Source organism: Ceratosolen solmsi, unplaced genomic scaffold (assembly GCF_000503995.2).
Source record: "Ceratosolen solmsi marchali unplaced genomic scaffold, CerSol_1.0 scaffold53, whole genome shotgun sequence".
Lineage (NCBI taxonomy): Eukaryota > Metazoa > Arthropoda > Insecta > Hymenoptera > Agaonidae > Ceratosolen > Ceratosolen solmsi.
Window position 1 is genome coordinate 665,488 of NW_011948441.1, and position 27,328 is coordinate 692,815.

General features: G+C 24.4%; 3 protein-coding genes across 3 annotated transcripts; 2 read left to right on the forward strand and 1 right to left on the reverse strand.

The window, feature by feature from the left end:
- The first annotated feature begins 2,863 nt into the window (after positions 1-2,863).
- On the forward strand, positions 2,864-13,326 carry LOC105365659 (serine/threonine-protein kinase 11-interacting protein). The gene is made up of 20 exons (XM_011503880.1): positions 2,864-2,941; positions 3,436-3,680; positions 3,750-3,990; positions 4,500-4,796; positions 5,198-5,391; positions 5,973-6,309; positions 6,480-6,719; positions 6,989-7,192; positions 7,316-7,394; positions 7,472-7,646; positions 7,937-8,063; positions 8,171-8,347; positions 9,247-9,382; positions 10,146-10,267; positions 10,806-10,979; positions 11,270-11,460; positions 11,542-11,639; positions 11,778-11,980; positions 12,165-12,469; positions 12,767-13,326. Exons 2-20 carry the CDS (start codon positions 3,450-3,452, stop codon positions 12,971-12,973), a joined length of 3,738 nt encoding a protein of 1,245 aa, XP_011502182.1. The 5' UTR covers positions 2,864-2,941; positions 3,436-3,449; the 3' UTR covers positions 12,974-13,326.
- A 3,167-nt stretch (positions 13,327-16,493) lies between these two features.
- Positions 16,494-22,259, forward strand: LOC105365660 (bifunctional purine biosynthesis protein PURH). The gene is made up of 8 exons (XM_011503881.1): positions 16,494-16,784; positions 17,769-17,972; positions 18,316-18,604; positions 18,749-19,100; positions 19,344-19,483; positions 19,852-20,241; positions 20,659-20,923; positions 22,087-22,259. The coding sequence occupies exons 1-8, from the start codon at positions 16,766-16,768 to the stop codon at positions 22,204-22,206; spliced, it is 1,779 nt and encodes a 592-aa protein (XP_011502183.1). The 5' UTR covers positions 16,494-16,765; the 3' UTR covers positions 22,207-22,259.
- A 1,348-nt stretch (positions 22,260-23,607) lies between these two features.
- On the reverse strand, positions 23,608-26,789 carry LOC105365725 (flavin-containing monooxygenase FMO GS-OX-like 4). The gene is made up of 6 exons (XM_011503958.1): positions 26,442-26,789; positions 25,918-26,059; positions 25,708-25,847; positions 25,215-25,418; positions 24,673-24,964; positions 23,608-24,211 (listed from the first exon to the last, which is right to left on the reverse strand). Exons 1-6 carry the CDS (start codon positions 26,675-26,677, stop codon positions 23,897-23,899), a joined length of 1,329 nt encoding a protein of 442 aa, XP_011502260.1. The 5' UTR covers positions 26,678-26,789; the 3' UTR covers positions 23,608-23,896.
- Positions 26,790-27,328: the final 539 nt, after the last annotated feature.

Sequence of the window (27,328 nt, forward strand, 5' to 3'; positions counted from 1 at the left end):
TCATTGGTAAAGCCTTTTAAGTGCTTATTTATACTACGTGAGATTTATTTATATATTATTCAAATATGATTTGTATAGACAGTAAGAATCGAAGATTATGACTTTTAGTGAGTTAAATTTCTTAAAGGCTGCTGTAAAGAGGCGAATATGATTACATTTATTTCTATACTTAATAAACAGCTATAAAATTTGCAATGAATGTCTTCTTTGTCTAATAAGAAAATTATTAGTAATTTATTAAATGATTTAATAAATGACTTGAAAAATAATTTATACATGGATACTTCTACAATTACTTTCATTTTCTCAAGAAGTCGATTATTCATAACCTTATAAACGACAGGTAAATGTAGCAAATATACAATTTACTGACTTGCATTGGTCATAATCAATTTCTTAAAAAAAGTTTAACAAAAGCATACTATGCGGCTTACATACAAGTTAAGTTTTATAATTTATTTCCTAATTTTGAAGTGATAGTTGTCAACTGTATTTTTATACAACTCATAATAGAAATGGTATTCGATCTTGTTCCGTATATTTAAATAAACAATTTATATTCTGTTTGTATTAATTCGATTATATTTAAAAACTGATGATTGTATGAATAAATTATTTAAGAAAAATTTTGTAGTCGTTGGTTTATTATCACACTACTTTACGTAGTCTTGCAATTTTATATAATTATAAAATATTTCTAAAATTCTTACTCAACTGTCGTATTTAATCACGCTTTCAAATTATGAATTGCATTTATTATTTCTTTTCATGCAATGCATTCAATATTAATTTTATTAAATACGTTATTATTTTACAACATTATACCATTGATTTAGATGTGTTTTATATCCTATTGAAAATTAAGAAAAAATTAATCGGAATAAAGCGCAGACACTATAAATGTTAAGTATCTACAGAGTCAGAGCACTTATTAAAAAAAGATTAGAAAAATTTAAATAAATATGCAATATAATGAATACATATTGCTTAATATTATAAATAGCATAAAATATCTTATCATAAAACATTGTTTTTTTAAGTATATTCAAGAATATATTCTAATCAGCACAGAAAATTCAATATTTAAACACAACTATTCTTTGTATAATTAATTATTGCAAAATTAATTTAATAATATCAGCTTCTGTATTTTTGGTCTTTAAACTTTCGAGGTTCCCCCAAAAAAGTAAATTGTCTAGTTTTTACTGTTTCTTAGAAGCTCTAGATTCTCATTAACTATAGAAATTCTACTCTTGTTTTTTTTATTGTTAATTTACTTCGCTAGAATTAATAATTTTTTTCGACATATTCTGTCTAATATGTCTATATTCAAATGGTTTCAATAGCTACAATTTAAAATAATGAATATATATATATATATATATATATATATATATATATATCATCTATATATATATATATATATATATATCTTCTATATATCTTCATCATCTATATATATATATATATATATATAGATGATATATATATATATATATATATATATAGATTATATATATATATATATATATATATATCATCTATATATATATATATATATATATAGATGATGAAGCATATAATAGCAACATTGCTTTTCTTGTAATGTCATAAAACACATTGTAACTCTATTATTTAATCAAATTTGATTGTTTTATACAAAACATAAATTTCATATATATTATTTTAAATATAAATTTAAAAAATTTAATGTTAAAATATAATTCTGAAATTAGTTATAAACTGAAATTTGAATTTAAAAAATAATAATCACAGTGGTCAATATTTTTTGATATTTCAAGTATATTCTATATATCAAACTTTAATTAATAGAAATCATATTGCTTAAAGCTACAAAATTACTTTATATTTAATTATTTGCCATTAAATTAATAGCAAATCAAATGTTAAATTAAATACGATTTCAATTATTATGACTGTATCTTTTTTGATAAAATTTATTTAAATGTTATTTAATTAAATATAAAAATAGTTTTATGTATAATTAGCACTTAATTTTTGAAAATTAAAATAAAACGTTAAATTACTTGCGAAAAATATTTTTACCAGTTATATTCATCTATGTTCGCATTATTTATTAAAACTAATTTTTATTTATCAATATTTTAATTACAACAGTTAAACAGAAGAATGCTGATACAAGTTCAGTTATTTATGGCTTTGTAATTGTAAATGTTTTATAACATAAGTTGAAATGTGCGACGTTTTCCAAAAGTACAAAAAAGTTCTGCAACTTGGTATTTTAATTATAACTATTTGAACATTTCTTTACTGTAAAATTAATTATCATTTATTTTTAAAATAATAAATTATCAGTTAGTATGAAAATCAATTTTTTAAAAATTGATCTATACAATGTTTTAATTTATTCAAAGTTAAATTACTTATAAAACTAATATAATTCATTGACTTAGGCGTCCAATTGAGAATGACTGTCACATACTCGTCATTCCCCATCAGCTGATTGGTGTATACGCAGTTGTTTCCAGTTATTTCTCAATGCGTGTGCAGATGCTAAAGTGCATAACCATACATGCAAATTTAAAGGAAAGTTTTCCTATGCATTATCGTAAGTGCAATAATGAAGGATTTCATAAGATGAAAAATAACAACAAAATGAAAGTTATTCAGAATCATTAATAAGGAACATTATAAATATCTCGATTTTTTGGACAACTGATGCTACCTTTTACTCCATGTCAATTCCCAACATATTAAGTATCTATATATTTAATAGCTTACATAATAACTTACAAAAACATCATGATAAATCTATTGACATGCTGTTATTAAATTTTATTTCTTTTATTGTTACAGTTCTATATGTTATTCATATACAATAAATTTCAATAATTTGCTATGACACTGGGATGACACAAATTTAATTATCTAAAGAATAGTAAAACTTCAGGACTTCCAGGTTAATATAAAAATTTATATCAATATGCTTAAAAATGTACATAAATAATTCTATTACCTTCTTGATAGTTTATTGTTTTATTTATAATCAATTGATTTATAAAAATAACACACACACACACATATATATATATATATATATATATATATATATATATATGTATGTGTATGCATGTATGTATGTATGTATAATATAAATGACAATAAATTATTTATAAATATAACAATTTTAACATTAGTATCATATGATGATAATTTTAAATTAATATTTGAAGTACTTAAACATATATAAGTACCGAAATGTAAGGTATAAGATACTTCGATACTCTTCCCTTAAAAAATTAGGCAAATTATAATTTATATTAATGATTAATACAATCAGTGAATTTTAATTAATTGATTTATTAGAATAAAGTTATTTCTAATTTTTGATAGAAATTTTATTCAATTTCATTATAATATTAGATGATTAAATTTGATTTTTTTAATTTTCAGTTCAACTGGTCAATATGTCAAGATCACTTAGTAATAATTATACCTCGGGTCTTCCTGGTATAAAAGAAATTCTCAACCTTGCTAAACTTCTTAGAAATAATGGTGATAAAGTTTTAAGTGCCTCTAGTAAATTATGTCTATCAACAAAGCTTCTGAATAATCTAAACGAAGCATTTTCTTTGATAATTAATGAAACAGATGACTTAGAAAGCTCTTTTCAAGTGTGCAATAGTTCACGTAACGAAGTAAATATATCTAATAATATTTTTATCAAATATATATTAATTAATTATTAATTTGTATATTTTTATTAGGTTTTCCAAGATGTAAAATTTCTTCATGACTTTGTCCAAAAAACAGTTGGTCTTAAAATTCTACATAATCCTAATGATATGAAAGTGAATGTCGATATTACTAAGTTTAGACACTTAAAATACTTAGAATTACAAAAGGTTCCTGTGGAAATTGTTAAGGGAATTCAGGGAATTAGAGGACAGCTTGAATGTATTGTCTGTACTGGTGGTCATGGAGTCAACAGTATTCATGAATTACTGGGTATGTTAATTTAATATTTGATTTTAGAATACTTATTGAATTTATAAATGAAAGCATTTTTTATTCATTTTTATGTGTTCAAAAGCACTTAAAATCCATGAAAATATTTTTGTTTTATATTTATTAATGTTAGTAAATTAAATGTAATAATAAAAGTAAAAAGTGTATAAAGAAGCATCTTGTTTATAATTAATATTTTGAAAAGTTTTTAATAAACTTAAAATAAAATTTTTTAACAAATTTCAGTAAATTATAATTAATAATTTCAATATTATAATACTAATTAAAATAAAATAAAAATTTGAAACATTAATATTTTAAATTAATATAATATATAAATTAAGTAGCTGTGAAGTTTTTATTTCCTAGAATTTTTTTAAAAACTTCTGTTCATCTTGTGCAATTTTTTTATCCCTAAACATTAAATTATATTAAACTGTAAACAATTTAAAAATTTAACTGTATAAAATTAAATTGTATATTAATTGTATAAATTATTTAATATTCAGCTTCTTGCGGAGGAGATGAAGGAGTTGGATTTGTTTGGGGTTCACTGCAACGATTAGCATTACCCTATAACGGTCTCTCACATCTAGACAAATCTTTAGAATTTGCACCCTGGATGGAAACTATGGACTTAAGTCATAATTTAATCACCAAAATTACTGAATTAGAATACCTACCAAATCTGAGAAACATTAATCTAGGCTATAATAATCTTGAATATATTCCCCAATTTAATAAGGCTTCATATCACGCTTTGCAAAAATTAATATTAAAAAATAATGATATTGACAACATCAATGGTAATTTAATTTAATTTTTAATCAACATATACTGATTAATAAAATTATTATATAATTTAGTATACAAAGTTTATATTGATATTTATAAATGATTGAAATTTTATATATATATAAATGTTTAAATGGCAATATAAACGAAGAAATTAATTGAAATACATATTTACATAACTTAGATATATTTTTAACATTTTATTTTTAATATGTTTATTTAATACATATATATGTCAAACTATTTACAATATACATAAAATAAAATTTAAAAAATTTATATTTATATAAAGCATATTAAAATTGAATTAATAATTTTTTTTTAATAGACTTTAATGTACTTTCAATATAATTCTAATTTAAATTATATTCTTTAATATTCTTTATTCTTTATTATATTCTTTATGATTTAGGTTTACAGGGATTAGAATGCTTGATCGAGCTGGATTTATCTTATAATTGTTTAATGGACCACTCGTTGCTTTGGCCATTAGAAACAATGTCAATGTTAATGTGGCTTTGTTTAGAAGGCAATCCACTATTTCATCATCCTCGTCATAGACTTCATACTATTAAACACTTGCATTCATCATTAAGTGATACGAAAGTAATGATAATTTATATTATTATTTGCTAAAAATAAGATGCAAATTAAAATGTAAATTTTAATCAAAGAATTTTAATAGAACATTAAAGAATTTGCTATTCAATATAATCATCATAATATAATAATTTAGAATTATCTATATATAATAAAATATTATTGTATGAAATAATGTATAGACAAGTATATAATTATGATAAACATAATTACATGATTTTTTATAATATTTGTTAATTATCATGGCCAATTAGGAATTTATATTCTTTTTATAAATCTGTCTAAATATCCATTTTTACTTTTTTCTAACTGAATTAATAGCATTACATTAAAATAAAAGTAAAACCAAACCCTAATGTAAATAATAATCAAATTAATTATTTAAATGTCTTGTCAATCTTTTAACTAAATTAATGACACTATCACTTACGATAGAAATAAGTTTGAATTAAAAAGTTGATATTCTAATATTATTAAAATTTTATAAAACGCCAATGTTTCTTATAGATTTTCATAAATCAATATATATTTCATTTAAGATAGCACGGTCATTTAATGAAATATATCTTTGAGTAAATTTGTTATAGTTCGTTCTGGATATGCAGCCGCTAAATAAGTCAGAGAAACTATTCGTCTCTGAGAACCGACTGTTCACAATTGGAACATCAATGCAGCGATCGCGAGATCGCGAGCCCAATCTCCCATCCGTAAACAGCTCAACGGCGTCGTGTTTTGAAGCCAATGACCACCCATCAAATAGTGACTTGGACTCACAAAAGTCGCTCAAGGGTGAAGTCGAGGTCGCTAAAATTAAACCTATGACCAGAAGAAGAAAGAATGTACTGGAAGTAATTATCGCCGAGGACGATTTAGAGAAGGAACATTCAAAATCCAAGCCGAACTCCCTTAGTAATTCTTATCTAGGTGGGTCCTCCAATCGCTTTGTTAATCATTAATTTCCATATAGTATTTTAATATAAAATTATGCCATACGTTGAATTAAATAATTTTATCTAAGATCCACATAAAGCAGTTTATCCACAAAATTAGTAATATCCCTTCTATGAGCTTCTGACGATTGAAAATCGTTTTAGAATCATCGATGGATCATTTGGAGACAAAGCGTCAGATCTTGGCATTACGCGCAAAATACGGCGAAGACAATTGGCTAAGCAGTTATTCGGCAACTTATATTCAAAGCATTATGGGTATACAAAGCTCCGGAGAAGGCTCGAATACTCTCCTGTCATCGACATTTACCGACAATCACGACAGTTACCAACAAGCTTCGCTCTGTGCCACCACTTCCATATCGCCAATACTTCCCACGCAAATGGAGCTCGTACGATCCATAGATGATATGTTCGAACATACGAGTTGCGCGGCCCAGGTAAAACCAGTTAAAAATTTTGTTTAAAGTTATGAAATTATGAAATTATGAAATTAATTTTAAATTAATTTAAATTAATTAATAATTATAAAATAATTATTTATGAAATTCCAAGCATATCGTACAGTTTCACTTATTCAATATTAAATATACCGCGTCATTTATGAACTATTTTTAATATAAATTTAACACGGTATATAATGGGTGGCATAGATAATAAAAAATGTATTTACTTATGTAAAAAGAATGGTGAAGAAAGTGAGGCAAATAGAGAGCAACGACGAATGGAGCGAGAATACGAAAGTACAGATGAAGGAATAGTTGTGGAGACAGAGCCAGAGAACGAGACTGATGATAACGCAACTCTAAAAGTAGAGCCACACGAGACATTGGAAGCTTCATACGATCCTGAAGAAGGTGTGGGTTGTTCGATAGCTTTCGAAATTCATATATTTTATATATAAATGTTATTTGTAATAAAAGCAGAAGCATAAAAAATTTTTTGAAAATATAATTTCCTAAAATGTATATTGATTCTAGAAAAAGGTGATTTATATTTGGTTCAAAAGAAGAAAGGACAGGAAGAACCTGATGAAATTTTTTTAATTATAACACCAGAGTAAGTTTAATAAATTCATCACAATTTTATAAATCTAACGAAGTCAAAGTAATAAAGTATCGTGTTTGTTCATTTAGAGACATTAAGGAAAGAGATTCCATTAACGGTAAAATTAAATTTCGGTGGCCAACTGATACGGTCCTTTCATGCGTTTTAGGAAGAGGAACACCGACGACTGTCGATATTACATTCGATACTACACGAAAAGATCGGGAAGCAAGGACATATATCACTGAACTCGAAGATGCCAAGGTGCATACTATTTTTATTTTAAAATTTCTTACATGTTTACTTATAACGTTCTACTTATAATTATATATTTTAAATTCCAATTTCATAATTTTATCATAAAAGGCACCTTATAATTATTATCTATTTAATTGTAATATAATAAAATATCATACTATTCGTTTAGTTTTAGTTGGCTATTTAATTATTTTTATACTAATTTTACCACAAATATATTTTTACATTAAAAAATATACTATATTATTGGCCTATGTTTAATATTATAGATAATATTTTAATATTATTTGTTTTAGAAAATTGTACAAACTTTGAATGAAATGATTAAGAGTCAGCCGATGATACTTAAAATTTTTAAGTGCATGAAGTGTTCTACTCACTTTTCTCAAGATGGCGATAATAATATTGTCACGTCTTTACCTGGTAAGCTTTGAAAAAAAAGACTATCAATGAAGTCAAAGATATTTTAATTTAAAAACTCAAAGCACAATTATTCAATTAATGTTATTTTATTAATAAATTTGTTAAAGCTGGTTTACAACCTAAATGTCCGACATGTAAAAGTACCTTAGTTATACAAACAGATGAGCTACCAACTCCAGCACCAGAACGTTTAGAAAAAATTTTGGAAAAACCGAGACTTGAAGCTCAAAAAGATTTGCTTAATGAAACGCAGCTTCCACATTCGAGTTCACAATCTAGTATCGGTAAGGAAATAAAATATTCCTTTACTAACTGACTCATAAATAAACAGCTATTCAAAAATTGTACAACTAATTGTGTATTTCATTTACATAAATTATAATATTCACAAGCATAATAATAATTGATTACTAGATAATATGCAATGGTTATTCTCTTCATCTACAAGATAATTTTACTCGAATATTAATTTAATATTTTTCAATGATTATACTTTTTTTAAATAATCATATTCCATAATTGTTTTACATTCTCAAATTTTTTTTTATTCATGTAATGGAATTTGTGCATAAAAACATTTATCAGCATTTATAGAATTTAACATATATATTGAAGTAAAAAACAAAAAACAGAATCTCAACTAAACGACAATAAAATTTTACAAATAAAGAAAAAATGTATTATAAATTTTAAATATATTTACAATAAACTTGATATAATCAAGTGTCATCAATCAAGTGAAGTAATCAAGTGAAAAAAATTATTTTTTTCTATTAGAATGTAAAATAAGGAACTACAAGCATGTAATCATGCGTGTACAAGATAATTGTAAATGAATAATTTTATTATTCACAATTAGTCGTACACTTTTAAAAATAAATACTTTGATGATAAGAAAACTGTTATTGGCAATTAGAAATCTATACTTGATTGTTTCATTTGTGAAATGAGATACATAACAAGTAAGTATACAAAAATCGTGAATTTTATTAATTAATAGTACTTTTTATTCCTTTTTAAATAGATAATATTCATATTGATATTTAATACATGAATGTAAATTTTACATTAAAAGAATTAATATTTGTATACATTAATACTATAAAAGAAATTTAGTAAATAGTACTTTTCCAGCATAAAATCTATATTATTACTAATCGATCATTTTATTATCCATATATAGGTTCAGCAACTAGCTTAGAAGAATCTCGAGAATCAACACCATCAGCTGGAACAACGTCTAAGAAATATGAAAGCGATATTGAAGTACTTAGCAATCCAAGTCAAAGTAGTATCGAAGTTCTTGATGACGGGTCAAAGTAAGTAATCAGTAATTTACTTGCTGCATCTATAAATATTATTTATATTTTTTTAATTTCAGTATAATTTATTCATTAATGTACTTAATAATAACATTTCATGGAAAAATGCCTGCTTTTTAGGCACTCAGTAATTAAAAAACTATTTTGTCTCATTCTTTAAAATATTTATTTTAATTAATAAAATACATTTTATCGCGCCTACGTTTTTACACTTTATATAAGTATTATTACAAAATCTTTACAATCTATCCTTACCAAAAATTAATTATCACCAAAAACTAACTACATTCTTAGATAATTTAATGTTTTTAAACATTTCTAACTATAATATACCATATATGAAAATAAATAATTTCTTATTTTACTGACAGTTCATATACAATAAAAAAAATTCAATGTATAAATTTATTTGGATTTATCATAAATCATGGATTGATTATAAAAAAAGAAAATTAATTTTTGGACAAAATATAAGAATGTGTTTGAATATATATATATATATATATATATATATATATATAAGAGAATAATAATTTGAAATAACTTTTTCTCATTTTAAAAGCAATTTAAAATTATTTTTTAATAATTATAACATTAAATAATTATAACAAATATTTTTAAAAGCTTTTTATTCGTAATAGGTTAAATAAATTTTTTATATTTAAGTAATATAAAGTTGAGGTGTAATAGAAAAACCGTTTTTTTTTGCATCCAAAGCTTAGCTATACTAACTCAATATCGATTTGAAATCGTTCATTAGATCAACAATACCACACAGAAAGAAATCATCAGAAGAAAGGCGAGTAGCTATCGCTCCTTCATTATTAACAATCCCAGATACAACTCTTTGTATGGCGGGCTTAACCGAAAGTAGCTCATCAGGTTTGAATTTTGTTGCATTAATTCAACTATGGTTGGAAAATTGAATAAAAATCAAGCTGTAAATACATGTGAACAATTAAAATAAATAACTTTTAATAATTTCGATAAAAAATTTCAAACTATAAGTTTCGTTCGTATACTGATTATCTATCCTTTTCAATTAAAAAATTAAAAAAATTAAATTAAACAAAATTTAATGTTTGAATATTTAAACATCTTACATTTTAGTAATAAACTTAATTATTATATTATGCATACAAATTGAGGCAACTTTTATTATCCGTTTATTAATATATAATCGTCATCCTATAAGAAAAACCGAATAAAAAAATTCTTTCTGTTAATAACCATAAAAAAACCTAAATTATAACAACAAAAATAAATTACTATTTAATATTTGAAATTATTATTTAAGATTACATTAAATACAATGCTCGATTATGTTGTTTTTTTTTAATTTTCCAACCCAAGGATTGTCATACTAAAAAGAAAAAAATTCATCAGTCGTGCCTTTATGTGTAACTAACGCCATTCACAGGTTCATTGACTGATAGTGTGTGTACTGCTTATGAAAATAAAACTCTTAAGTTATTGGATAAGACTGAAATGTCCAATAGCAGAAGTACCAGCGATGCTGAAACAATCAAAGCCGACACTTTGGATTCAGAAAGTGCTTTCGCTCCCGTAACAAATCTTACATCAATGTTGGGTGGTAAGTTATTATTGAAAATAAAACATTTTTATTTTTACTACTAATGTTTCTTACGAGCAAATTTAAAATATTTTAATTTATAATAAGAGGTGATATATAATTTAAAAATTATATAATTATTTTGAAAGTAACTTTCATGTTATTTGAAATCTTGTCAAATAGATGAAGAGATAAAATTTATGTTATAATAATCAAAATAACATAGTACTTTTGTGAGACATCAGTTACCTTAAAAAATGATGTTATGTAATTGATAATTCAAGCAAATTAATGAAAAATTTTGTTGATAGAATTACTTCAAAGTATGAAAATTGGACAATCCAAAGATACGACATCGAAATCTGAAGAAAGTTCGGAATTTATTGGCAGTAATATTCAATACTCTTATACAAATTTCAATAATGTTGATCATCGAATTAAACTTCACATTATATTAAATGTTTTTGAACATGAAAATGAAGATCTTGCTTTACTACTACGAGTATAAATTGATAAATACATACTATTACTTATAATTAACTTGTAAAACAATATTACATTAATTATCTATTTACATTTTTAGGCTGATATCCTAACTCAGTCTTCAGTAGATACATTTCCTGGGTGTTTAGTTATGTCAACAGCTAAAGTTTATATTTTAAAGATTAATGGACCAGAAGGGTATATACATTATTAATTCACGTTTCTGATTATTATTTTATGAAAATATAAATTTCCATATTATTTTTCATAAAATAAATCACCATATTAATTCATAACAAATTTTAATAACATAAATTATGGATTTTTTATAAGCAGTGAAAATCCTCAACGTTGGCTGCACAAAGAATCAAGTTGGACAATAGATAGGCTTAGATCATTCGCTCCATTGCCTTTTAAACAGGGTGTACTTGTTGAATTAGAACAACCTAGTAAATCTGGAAATAGTCTTACTAATAGCGTAGTTTTGTGCATTCTTCAAGATTTTCAAAGAACATCTAATTTTTTATTTTATTTGACAGGTATAAATAAATATAATAAGTTACTGTTATCTACTTATTAATAATATTTTACATTATTAATGAATTGATATTTAATATTACATAATATAAGTAAAAATTGATAAATTCTTTTTCAAATTTTATAAAAATTTTGTTCAAATTTGTAAAGTATTATTCTAAGAAAATGTTTTTCTGAACTTTTTAGATTCACCACTTCCTGCTAGTTGTGAGGTTGAATTCACAGTACCACAATATTGCAATTTCTCAATGAAAAATATTCTCAAATCCTCAAAAAATAACAAAGAAGAAGATAGCATTAGATTACTTGCATTATTTTCATCAGCTATATTAAAATCTCCAAATGACACTATAAAACTTAAAGTTTCTAGTTTAATTATAACCTCATCAACTTTAATTGTGGTGCAAGATCAAATTCATTGGCTTTTATCAGAAAAACATAAGCTTCCAGTCATAGTAGCTGAACAAGGAATGAGTAACTTAATCGAAGTAGTAAGTTAAACATTAGTAATATAATTGTTAGTGGAAACAAATTCTAAAATTTTTTTAAAACGTAATTCATAACTTTTGTTAACTTCTCCATTTAACATAATCTATATAGAATTTTAAAATTGATCTTTTATCCTTTTTAAATTTCATTTGTATTATTCTAATAAGGCCATTAATATTATTTATCAATATTACAAGAAAAAAATTTACTTTTATTTATTGTATCACCTTTATTAAATCATATAAATTTTAGTTGACAAAAAACAAAAGTATTCACATATAAAACTTTGTTAATTCTAGGATTCTGGTGGAAACTCACTAGTTTTGAATTTCTTAGACGAAGTATTAGGTGCTGATGCCAGTTGGACCTTAGAATTTGTATCATCAAGCGCAGCAGAAGCTGTAATTAATTCTATTCGACCACCCTGGGAAGAGCTATTTTCGGTGCCGTTACAAATCAATGTTCCATTAATGTCAGAGAGCACTGATATTCAAGAAAGAACGTGACAGCAAAGCATGGACCGTTTGATATATTATCGACACTACAAGTTCATCAGCGTAATTATAACACGCAACATTATTTACATTAAGCGAATAATCATGACCTGTGTATTATATCTATATTTTCTATATGGTCTCACTGAAAATAGATTCAAATATAAGAGAAAAAACTGAACCACTAAATGGTGCTAGTAGCAAAAAGGTTGTTTAACAAATGTACATAATATAAAGAGAATCCTGAAGGATTCGTCTATAATTTACTCATTTCTTCGAACGGAAATGAATTCTGTGTATATACAAGTTATTTTAAGAAATAATTCTCCTATGTCTATTAAGTTATGTATTATATACAAGTAATAGCAGAAAAATTTAATATCTATTTTCATGACTGTGTACTAATCTTCTATAAGAGAAAAATCATATATATTTTCAGAATAATTTCAATTTATTTATTTATTTATTTTCTACTCTGTATTATTTTATTAGTCTTATAAAACAAAAATCCCTGCAAAACGCAATTAATAATTTACAGAATCATGTAAAATAGTTAACAATTCTATTAAAAATTAAAGATATACTAAGAATTATTTAAAAAATTTGTTTTATTTGATCTTATGTGTATGTAAATAACCTGTTTATATAATGAATTAAATGTGATTCTTTTATCTAAAATGATTTATTTAACAATAGGTTATTAATATTTTTGTATACTTTACTTTGTTCTTTTATAGATAATGTTTATTTTATTTGTAATCTATTAATATTACAAAAAATCAAAGAAGTATGGAAAGTAATTAATAGATATTTAGTTACTTTTAAATTAGTTACTCAATTTTATTAACATAAAGTTTTGTTGTAAATTTGTTAACATAAAGAAAAGATATATTTCTAATAAATATATTTATCTTATACTTTGATATTAATATTATAATACAGTTTATTTTATAATTAAACTATATATATTTAAAGCAATCTTACTATAATAACGGTTATAAATTTTATTATTTTTAAAACAGTAAAATTAATATAGGATTTGATATAATTAACAATAGAAACAATTTAATATTCTGATTACTAAATTCTTTATTAGTATAAAAATATTTTATGTTTAGTACTAAATAGTTTACTATATAAATGTTAATATTTTTTTTTATTTGAAATAAAATAAGTTGATTAAAGTAGCATAAATATAAAATAATAATAAAAAAATTATTTTAATGAAACTTATGGGACTTGAAGTTAAGTATCTATACTGTTATCATAAAGAATAATAAATATGAAAAATGACAATATTATAGATAAAGATAATATAGATTAGATATAGATAGCAGTGGTAAAGATAAAAATTAATATAAAATGCAATAATTGTACTTATTTCACAAAATATTTTTTGTATTATGTATATTGTTAAAATATTAAATTGTGTAATAGATCTATGATAAAATTAAATTAATTGTATTTGAAACTTAATTATGCAATATAAAAATTGATTTTTCTAATCAATCTTTGAATACGATATGTATAAAAGTTTTCGATAACATTATATTACGAGTAATTGTATAAAGTTTGTATTTTCATTTTTAATTAATACGAATAATAAAAAAAATTAAAAATTAATACGTAATTAGAATTTGAACAAATTCAATGTCTAAATAATAAAAATATCTTATATATACCATTTTAATTATATTTTATTCTTATTTCCTTATTTTCATGACTTCATTAAAAAAAAAAATTTCAAAAGGTACATGCCTTTATTATCTAATTTTGTTCTTATTAGCGTAATTTTAATTGTAATTGTAATTGTATATTTATTATATTATTATTTGTATATATCATTCACCTTACATATTATGCTGTTATTTCTAATATTATGTTAATTTATGAATAAGATTAAATTTGTCATAATTAGCAAAAATATTTTCTGAATTCTAATTGTCGTTTATATTGATATAATTAATATTATACAATTTTATATGCTAAAAAAAAATTTTTTTCAATGAAATAAACAAACTTAAACTAATACTTATCGGTGCAGTTAGACTGACGCTTGGAGCCATTAATTTTCATAAATGATCACAACTTATAACATACTTATAGTGTTCAGATCGAGGCAATAAGATATCCGTTTATTGCCGAATACTCAAATTTCAGATTCGAAAAATTCTTACTTTTGCACTTAAAAAATATACCAAATGATTAAAAGAAAAAAAAATTATTAATTATCTTCTTTATTATTCCTAAATACATATCTTCTTTATTACATAAAATCTGTTATATAGTTTATTCCTTCTTATTGCTCACAAAACATAATAATTTATATTATGCAGATTTTATTTAAAATATTTTTATACCTGATAATAAATCGAATGCATTTCTTATAACTTTGCTTATTACTGTTTTTAAATACTTTAATTACTGATATTCATTATATAAATTTAACCCCTACATGATAAAAATTGTATAATTCTCAGTTTATATAAGTTTACATAAATTTATAAGTAATTGCTCGATAATGATAAATATACACTCATTCGTTTAAAGAAATAGCAAACAAATTTGAAACATTTTACTTGTTATCTAAGTTTTGTGATTTAATAAATAACTTTTAAAAAATCTAATATTATCTAATCAAATAATAAAAAATTAAAAAGAATCCTTTAAGCTAAATAATGTAAAACCACATCATCATTTTCAATGATACATAAACTGGATATGATAAGAATAAACGCTGATTTAAGATAAAATACAGATATAAAAAAAAATAAATTGTAACAACAATAATGATATTGAATATATTTGATGTTTGTCTAAATAAATGGAGCGATATTTCAACAGAAGTAAAATAAAAAACAACTGGAAACTGAAAATTGATCTTAATGATTCTAAAAAGTATGTTAAAAAGTATTGAAGGTAATGAATTGCGAGAAAGTCAAATAAACAAATACAAAAGACTATATAAACCATGTATTCAAAGAATATCGAGTATCTAAAAAATGTGAAAAAAAATATGTACTTATACTTATTGCCTTAATTAACGGCGGATTTATTCTTGTCAAATAAATTCTTTTATTTAATAACATTATATATAAACTTGAGAGTGATATAATAAAATATTGTAATTCAACCAAAAATATCCTTTGCAACTAAATCATGGTTTTGACTTACTTAATCTATCCGACATCGAAATTAGACTGCTTGATCATAGACCTCTATAATATCTGACTGAACTATTATAAAAAATAGTTATGCTCATATTTCACAACATTTTAAATAACAGTATCTTAGTATTTTATTCAATTTTGATATTAAAAAATGACAATGTCTTCTCATTGTATTATAAATACGAGTTCTTACAAAACGTTGTTATCTGATACATAAAAATATGTTATAAAATAGACGAAGAAAATTATTTTTTAAATGCTCTCTATCACTTCAGAGCGTCCTTCATTCAAATATAATTATAAACACAATGCGGGATTAAATAATATGTATCGAAAAAATGAGTTTTATAAAAATGAAAACGAGAAGAGAAAAAAGTCAGAGAAAACTTGTAAACTATACTGTAATGTTGAAAGAAATTATCTTCTACGTTTGTATTACATAATTCAAGCTATACAAACAAAGATTAAAACTTAACTCGTATTACCATTGTGGTATCAAGCTATACATTACGTTCTGTCAAGATTGAAATTTAAATTGCGCTCGCAGTAGGTGAAGTACGAGTATCGTCAATGATAGTGATTAAATAGGAAAAGAACACTGCTAATATATCATCGTATCTGAAATCTAAGAAAAATGTCCGAAAGAAAATTAGGTAAGAACATTTAAACGTATGAAAATAACAACGATGAACTTTAAATTTATTTATTAGCTACTTCTATAAAGGACTATCGAGTCCGTTGTAAAATCTCTGTGTACTAATTTGTGCAGATGCATGCAAAGTACCGGTTGCATGTAAAAAAATCATGATCATGTCTTATATGTTAAATTAATTTATAGAAACTAATGAAGTGCAAATGATAAAGCTTCTGTACTTTGGCACATTATATAATCAATATTTTTATTGTCAAATTACTGATTGGATTTATGCTAATATAACCTATAAAGTAACTAATATATTACATGTGACGATAAAATTATTTAAAATTACAAAACATAGATTATGATTAGATAAAAAGTGTGTTAAAATTAAAATTATATATCTATAGTTATATAACTACAGTTTTTATTTATTTATAAATCTGATAATTAATATGAGCTCTGTACTATCCTTCAATTTTTAAATATTTTTAATGGACATGTACATGCAAATGCAATTAATATATTGCGCAATATTTATAACATTATACTTTATTTATCTCCTTTTTGATATCATAATTTAAAGTCTAATTTAAAAGACATTTATAGATTTGTATACTTAATATCAATCAAAAATGTTGTATGCATTATTATACTTATATAATTTATAAAAATATATTGAAAATAAAAAAAAAATAATAATTGATATAATAAATTATTTAACTCAATTACATAAGTGAAAATTATGTTTTAATAGTCGAAAATTATAATATAAAATAAAATGAATAGTATTGGAATATTAGTTAACTTTTATATATTATATTAAAGTAGCATATATTTGTAAATAACTATAAATATTTATTAAATATATGCTTCTACATTCCATAGACATATATTTATAAATAATCTACAGTTGTAAGGATTGTTGAAAAATTGAATTGAATTTAAGCCATTTTGTTTAAAAGTATATAAAAATATAATATTTTTATTTATGTTCTAGCTTTATTGAGTGTTTCCGATAAAACAAACATTTTAACTTTTGCAAAGAAGCTTGAAGAGTTTGGTTTTACAATTGTTGCATCAGGCGGCACAGGTAAAGCTTTGAGAGATTCAGGTATCAATGTTAATGATATAGCAGATATCACTGGTGTACCTGAGATACTTGGTGGTCGTGTGAAAACTTTACATCCCCTTATCCATGGTGGTAAATGATTAAATTATAATATCTTTGTTAATAAAAAAGGCTACAAATTAATTTTTATTTATTATTTAAATTAAGAAACTGTAACAATTTAAATTTATCTATAAAATAATTTAATTTTTTTGTCTTCTTAAGTAATTATTATTACTTACATTCCATATTCCATTAAAAAAACATTGAATTATAAAAAATTTAGACAATAATTAATATTTAATAAAATACTTAATACAATGGTAGTTTATACATTGAACTACTAAGATTTTCATTAAATGTGTGAGCATAAATAAATGTAAAAATACCAATTCTTTTTTATTTTGAATAATAAATTTTTTTATATTTTTTTCAGGTATTTTGGCCAGATTAACAGAATCTGATAAAGAAGATCTTAAAAAACAGAATTTTGAATATATCTATATTGTTGTTTGCAACCTGTATCCATTTGTTGACATTATTTCCAATCCAGATGTAACTATAGATGATGCAGTGGAGAACATAGACATAGGAGGAGTGACTTTATTGAGAGCTGCTGCCAAAAATCACTCGAGAGTAACAGTTATCTGTGACCCCAACGATTATGAAAAGGTTATCACAGAATTAGAAAGTTCACCAACCAATGATGTATCATTGCAAACAAGGTAAATTAAATATTTAATTTGTAAATCTCCATATTTAATTATCGGCATTAAACAATAATGTATAATGGCCAAATATTTTAGTTACCAAATGATTGTTTACGATAGTTTTCAAATAAATTATTGTTAAAAGACTAAATATTGTAGGCAGAACTTAGCAGTTAAAGCTTTCACGCATACGGCACAGTACGACGATGTCATTTCGAATTACTTCCGCCGCCAATACAGGACCAATATATCACAGCTCACCTTACGTTACGGTATGAATCCATACCAAAAACCAGCCCAGATCTTTACAGTGCTTGACAATCTTCCAATCAAAGTAGTAAACGGTTCACCCAGCTTCATAAATCTTTGCGACGCACTTAATGGGTATCAGTTAGTGAAGGATCTTAAACTCGCCTTGGGACTTCCGGCAGCAACTTCGTTCAAACATGTTAGTCCTGCAGGAGCCGCCGTTGGAATTGCCCTCAACGACATCCAGGCCAAATTATGTCAAGTACTTGCCTCCACTTGTTTTACGTTTGTTACACATTGAAAACAATTTTCACTTTATTTTCAAACCTTTTAACGTACCGCTATCAATGTTCATCCGTACAAATATGTGTAAATGCATTTGTGTGTGTGTGTGTATATTGTAGTATGCGCGTTGTTGCTGACTTATCATGACATATGTGTGTTTACAGCAGAATATAACATTCGGTTTCAAAAAGCATAGCGAGTAAATACAAATTTTTAATAGGTGGATGACATTGCTGATAAACTCACGCCACTTGCGGTGGCTTATGCAAGAGCGCGTGGAGCTGACAGGATGTCCAGCTTTGGAGATTTCATTGCTCTATCCAATCCCTGTGACGCTATCACCGCCAAAATTATTTCAAGGTTTGTACCTTTCTAAAATGCGTTTCAAAATTGTCACGTTTAATTTCAAATTACTCAAAAATTCTCATAATACATCATACACGTCAATGAATGAATGAACAAAGCTCATATTATCAATCCTTATTTTGTAATTGCTGTTGTCAATACGTGTTTTTATAAATTAATATATTATACTAACGATAACGTCGTATTTTGAAATGCTATTGAATTTTTTTTTCACAAAATTTATGCACTAATGATGTAGGATTTTAAAATAATTTACACTTCCAATAATATCAGCAGTCATAAAAAAAAACTATCAAAACAACATCATAGTTTAGCTGGAGAATTATTTTAAATAGTTAACGTACGAGTACAATTATTAATAGAGAGGTGTCGGATGGAATTATTGCGCCAGGCTACAGCCAAGAAGCTCTCACATTGCTGCAAAAGAAAAAGAATGGTGGCTATTGCATACTCGACATTGACCCGAACTACGAACCTTCGAACATAGAACGAAAAATGATTTATGGACTGACGCTCGAACAGCAACGCAATAATGCCAAAATCGAACGGTCGACATTTAAGAATCTTCTGAGTCAGACAAAAGATCTACCGGATTTCGCTGTGAGAGACCTCATTGTGGCCACCATTGCCGTCAAGTACACCCAGAGTAACTCCGTATGCTATGCCAAGGATGGACAGGTTATCGGCATCGGAGCTGGACAACAGTCGAGAATACATTGCACCAGACTTGCAGGGAACAAGGCAGATAATTGGTACAATGATAAGCAATTAAAAATCAATTGGCATATGTTCGCTACATTTGTGAGAAGTCTTACTAATATTTTAATGATGTGCGCGAGCAAGGCAATAGTTACAAATGATGTCTCAATTTAATTGATAAAAATTTATTATTAAGATTATTATAAGTTAAAAATGTAATGAAATTTGGTGAAATATAACTTATGAATTTGCAGAGCTTATAATTATATTATGGCGTAGTCTTTAAAAAAAAATCGATAATTATCAAAGTAATATATTTTTTAATGTTTGAAATCTTATATACACTTGTAACTTTTAACTGCTCTTTATTATACATTTTAACCCATTTAACTTTAAGTTTCATCGAATGCTAATAAACTATTGAAATTCTCTAAGATATAAATTAAGTGCACATTATCACACTTGTACAGGTGGTTACGTCAGCATCCGAATGTAATTAATATGAAGTTCAAAAAAGGTGTAAAGAGAGCTGAAATATCGAATGCGATAGATAATTATGTGAATGATACAGTTGGTCGAGATATGCCTGAAAGCGCATGGGCAGCTTTATATGAAATTGTACCGGAAAAGCTTAGCGAAACCGATAAGGACGAATGGATAAAAAAACTTAATAATGTCGCCCTCAGTAGCGATGCTTTTTTCCCTTTCCGTGATAATATTGATAGAGCGAAGTTGGTAAGTATATTTCGATTTGTTTCAAGGCAAATATACAATTTTATATTTACTATTTTCTCATAGATTCATCTTGAAATTTTCTTTTGATTTATTTCAAATTATAATGTTTTTTTTTATGGTTACTTTTTAATTTGAAATATAAATGCTTACATGTGGAGTTGGATTGAAAACTGGTTAATATGATAAAAGCAAACAATTTAAAACTAATTTATACTTGTGTACATATCTTATAAACTTGAATATAATTTATTTCAACGTTTATAATTTCTTTTAAAGTTCAAAGTATATATTACGAAATATTTAATTGGACATTATTTATTATTATATATATTACATTTATAAAAAATGGTTTATAAAATATATTTATTAAAATGCGCTCTGTATATGTTTATCGTACATTTATTTTCATTCATTATAGACATTTGAGTCTCTTGTGCGCTTATTCTGCGAATAAAAGTTGCACCACCGACTTTTGTATAATCAAAAAAATGAATGATTTCAATTATATTGGTAGAGATGGTAGGTGAAAAAAAATTTTCGTTTTAAAAAATTTGAATTTAAAAAATTAAAAAAAAAAATTTTTTGTATGTAATTGACTGTAAAAAAATAATAGATAATAATAATAAAAACTAAAAAATAATAAATCAGAATAAAATAATAATTAGTTTATTTATGGGTATGAGCACCGTATCTTAATTAATCTTAAATAAAACTGGTATAATTACATTTTACAAAATTTAATATATCAGGGTCACCAAATTTTAAGTAAAAAGATACAGCGGATTAATATGCATACAAAATTAAAAAAAAAAAATATATTTTTAATAATAAACGGTTATACTTATATTATATAAATTAAAATTTTTAATAATGCATGTCGTCCGCGTTTTAGCAAAGTAATTCAAGTATAATTAGAAATTTACTTAATAACATAAATATTATTTATGATTAATATTTAGAAATACTTTATAGATAAAACTTATTATAGCAGTGCCCAATTGTATTTCTTGCAATATAATTATTTTCATCTATTTCTATACGTATAAATTACATTAATAAATTAGTTATATTATTATATTGTTTTGTTTTGTTATTAATGTTATAATTAAATATTTAACTTGTTTTTTTTAGCTCATTATCAAACTATATAAATATGTTTATAGAGTGGAGTACGCTATATTGGAGCACCTTCTGGTTCAACAAATGATGAATCTGTGATACAAGCTTGCAACGAACACGATATTGTCTGGGCGGATACTGGCATAAGGCTGTTCCATCATTAAATAAAACGAAAAAAATTATTTTTATATAATTTTTTAAATATTTCCATAACGATACAGCATATTAATATAACTATTTTTGTATGGTTATTTTTAAAATAAATTAGTTATTTTACATTATATTTTTCTTAATTTTATAAGATTGCCAATAAATTATAATAATTATTGTTGATTAAATTTATATTACAATTATATCCATTAAAATGCCAGATGTAATTCATAGTTATAGGTTTATTATATGATTATGATAGAATATAAAGAAAGAAAAAAAGGCAGAAAATAAAACACTCTAAAAATGATTCTTTAATAATAAATATGAACGCTTTATTTAAAATATTTTCTATAAAATAACTATTTGATGACATTATAGTGTGTAGTAACTTAAATTAAAGTACCAAAATCTTTAAAATGCTGTGCCTTTATAATTAATTAAACTTATAAAATGCGCCTTTAAATCGAAGGGATTGTTTTGTATGATATTATGATGAACGTTTAAATTTTGATAAATTTTGGTAGGAAAACATCATTTATTCATAATAATACCCGCATTTAAAATCAGCTTAATAGTTTTGAGAGAAACATTTTGAAAATAAGAAAATAAAATTACAATTAAAAACAAAGAATTAAAAGATGGCACATAAACACCTTAAATACTTTGTATAATTACATTAATTACAAAATAAACCGATAAGTCGAACACCAATTTTATCTTTAGTTCATTTTGCATATTCTACGGCTATCGTATTTACTTAATTATAAATATGTATGCACACACGCGCGTATTGATTACCTACATTCAAATTTTTCATACAGATAATTTTATACATTAAATGCAATAAAAATAATTATTAATTTATTCTTATGAATAAAAAAATTGAGGTCTTTGTATCGAACTTTAAATTTACTAGTAAACTTTGTATCGAAATAAAATAAATACAATTTTTTAATTTAATATAATAACCAATGAATGTATAATTATTAAGAAATATTTATTGGAATAATTTAGAATTGCCATTAACATTTCTAAAAGTTGGAACAAAAAATAAGTATGTGTAGATCCCTCCTTGTCGTTCAATATGACTTGATATTTGCACTTACACTTTGAAATTAAATAACAGTTTTTCTCAACGATACTTGAATATTGGTAAACAATGCTTATTCATAGAAAAATGTATATATAGAGAATAGTTAATAAATGTTTTTTTTTTAAATATTTTATGCAAGATTATACGCTTATCATTAATCCATGAGCTCTCAATTTTATTAATATTGATATATATATATATATATATATATATATATATTATGTATATATTATTACATACGGTATATGTATTGATTTAAAATGAATAAGTATTTGTGAACAACTATTGAACATTTATTTTGTATTTATATTATAATAAAAACTAACTGAATTAATTTGTCTTATCACTGCCATTATGTTCCGCCTGATTGTCATTGAATACATTTCAAAGTATTTGAGTTCCGAAAAATCTTTTATTTAAAATAAATTTACAATTTATCTGCAATTTAAAAAATATTGACTTGCTGATTCATGCGTCACCATAAATGCGTGTGTAGAAAACTTTTGGTATGTTAAAGTAACCGAATTGAAATTGTTAAGCGGTTAAATATTATTTATTGGAAAATAATTTTAATTATAATTTTATTAAGATTTTTAAATGTTAACGAATCAATAACTGCTAGTTTGTTGATTATCAACGATTCTGAATAATTCATAGTCATCTGATGGAACAAGATTGAAATGTTTGTAGTGATCGATGTTTCGTTTTCTGTGTTCAGACCAGATTTTAAAACCTAATTTATAAAATGCAGGAAGATTTTCAAAGCCACCAGCTTTTGCCAAATAGTCATTATATGCCCACTGATCAAATCCTAATTTGTGCGCGTGATTTTTCTTAAACGATTTTAACTTTGAGTCATCCAGCATCTTTGACATATTGGGTAGCTGAGCTTTACCTTTCAGGAGAGATAGAAAATACTGCACCTGTAAATAAATGTCTTGTTAGTTTATTTCATCTTTTCCAACGTTATTTTAGAGAATAATTATTTGAAATTAATTTGGTTTTTCGGTAACATAAATAACAATTACACATTTTAAAGAACTCAATGAAAGTTCTTCAAACTATCAAATAAACATTTCAAATTCATCTACACTGTGCATTATAATTTTCTTTAGAATTAATTATTATAAACCAATAATTGTCAGTAGATGTACGAGGCATTTTTATTCTACATTAATTTTTAAACTATTATGATCTGAAAGGATGGTAATAATGTTAAAATTATAAAGACTGTTTCCAGAACTTCGAGTTATATTTCTTATTCTAACAGCTAAAAAATTAAACAAAAATGATTGACCATTCTAAATTTATTATCTGTCAATATATCAAATAAATAAAAATGAAATTAATTAAAATTACGCACAGTAATTTAAAAAATAGGTACCTGCATGTGAAACATTGGAAAAGGAATAACGTGTGTGGGAATGCCAATGAAACACATTGTTGGATGTTCAATGTTGATCAAATGTTTATAAAGCGGTGTAACATAATTTTCATCGACTTTAATTTTGCAATTTTTATCCATAAATGCATACTTGTAATGATAACCTGTGCAATATATGAGAATATCTGCTTTCACAGTCGAACCATCTTTCAAAACAAATTTTTCATTCTCGAATTTATCAATGCCAACAACTTCCGTAATTTTTGAAGAATCATCATTTAAATTTAATAACCTACACACAACATATTAATATTCTTACAAAAATTATATAGTTCAGGTTTCTTTTATACTTACATATACATACCTTTATAATAATAAGTACATTAGCCTATTTTACATTTATTAATTTTATAAATAAGTTTATATTTAAAATTAAAATATTATTATAAATCTTTTTATATTGGTATATTCTTAAAAATTTATTTTTTCTATTTACACTACTATTATTAATCACTGTTAAGATCATTAAGATAATTACTTACCTATTCATATTGTGACTTAAGAAAATACGAGATGATTTTTCGGATAAATCAAATGCAATATCAATGCCAGAACTTGATGCTCCTAGTATAATTACTGTTTGATCCGTATAATTTTCTGGATACCTGTAATTATGACTATGAAGTACTTGCCCACAAAAATTATTTATGCCGGAAATATGTGGAATGATTGGATCAAAATAATGCCTATATTTAAATAAACAATCAAAAGTTAAAAAATCGTATTAAACAAAGAGCGTTATTAAGTAACTTACATAATACAAAAATACTATAATATATTGATTGTTAATTAAACTTGAATCAAAAATACAAAAAAATTGAGTAAATTATTAAATTATTAATATAAAATTTCTAACAAGTATTATAATAAACAATCGATGGATTATATATATTATTGTATATTCCTATTAGAATTAAACAAGTTATTACTTAAAAGAAAAATTTCATTCAATTAGCAATTAAATATTCTATTTACCCGTTGCAAATCATTACTGCATCAAATATATATTCCTTCAATTCTGAAGATATAAGATTTTTCACTTTTACTTTCCAATTTTGCAATAGAAAATCATTTGTAAATATTTTTGGTGTAATAAATAGTACTTCTGTATTAAACTAAAGCATTGACTAATTAAATTCAATTTATTAATAATTTATTTAATTATTTAATCATTTAAATTATTACTTGTATAAATTCACGTAGTTTAAAGTGTTCTGTATAATTTTTTAGGTAATCCAAAATAACGTCATGAGGTACGCAGCTTTCATTATTTCCTTTAATTTCTTGAAAATCCGGGAAATGCATAATTTCTTTTGGCAAATTAGTCCTAAATTTTTTATATCGTTAAAAATCATTCATTATTCGAAAAGTATTTTCGTTTCTATTTTTGTATGAATATCTTTATAAAATAAACTGACTTGTTCAATTTATACACTACAATCTTATTTTATTTTTTTAATATTAATTTTTAAATATTATTTTACAATTTTTCAATTATTTTTTTTTATTTATTTTTCAATTAACAAAAATTTTATTCTACTAAATTCTTATATTACCAAATATAATAAATAATGTAGAATAAAAATTTGCTATAATTAATTTTGGAATTCGCGCGAGAACGCATGATTTTTCGAAACACTGTAGATCAATAATCCATATTATTAATTTTGCATACTTAAATTGGGAAAACATTTAAAACAATACTATACCTGAGGTTTTTATACATGCTAGTGTGAATGGGAAGACCATTGTTCTCAAAACCAATTTTATCCGTATAAACCCACGTACCTCCAACATCCGACGCTTTCTCAAAGACTTGAAAAATAAATTGTTTTGAGTTTTGTGCTAAATGTCTAGCAGCACATAATCCAGCCGCACCAGCTCCGATCACACAAACTCTTGTTTTTATTATTTCCATTTGATCTTTCATAATGTTTGCCAACATTTTGAAGGTAAATGAGATTCATGCAACCTTTAATGGCAATAAAAAATCTGTACGACAAAATAGCTGAAGTGTTCAGGTTAAGGCTCTGCCGTTTTGATGTAATACTGAAGACATTAAATGAAATAGCAAATAAAAATGATTTTTTATCACACACACACACACACACACACACACACACACACACACACATATATATATATGTTCGATTTTAAAGGGTTAGCTTATGGCTCGAACTGCCAATTCAATAGTTCAGTGGATTAGTCTCTCGGCAGGATAATTTTAAAGGAAAACAATAACAGACAAGGCTGAAAAATATAATATATTTATTAAAACAAGGTTAATGATTGTAAAACAATTATAATAATATTGCACTGTTGTGTAGAGATAAATAATTCTGTTGGATTATTCAAATGTTGTGTTCTTGTAATTCTTATGCTATGAAGGCTTCTATGGATATTACTGTGTTGCTTTGAGGTTATGCTGATGTTGTCAATGTCAGCTGATGTCGTCAGTCAATCATGCTTGTGAGGCAGCATGAGAAGATGGTAGTTGAATCAAGTATGCTTGATTGATGAATAGCTATACTTGATGTGGTGTCAGATCTTAAATGGAATTTATTATGTAATCGATTATGTCTTTGATTATGTACAA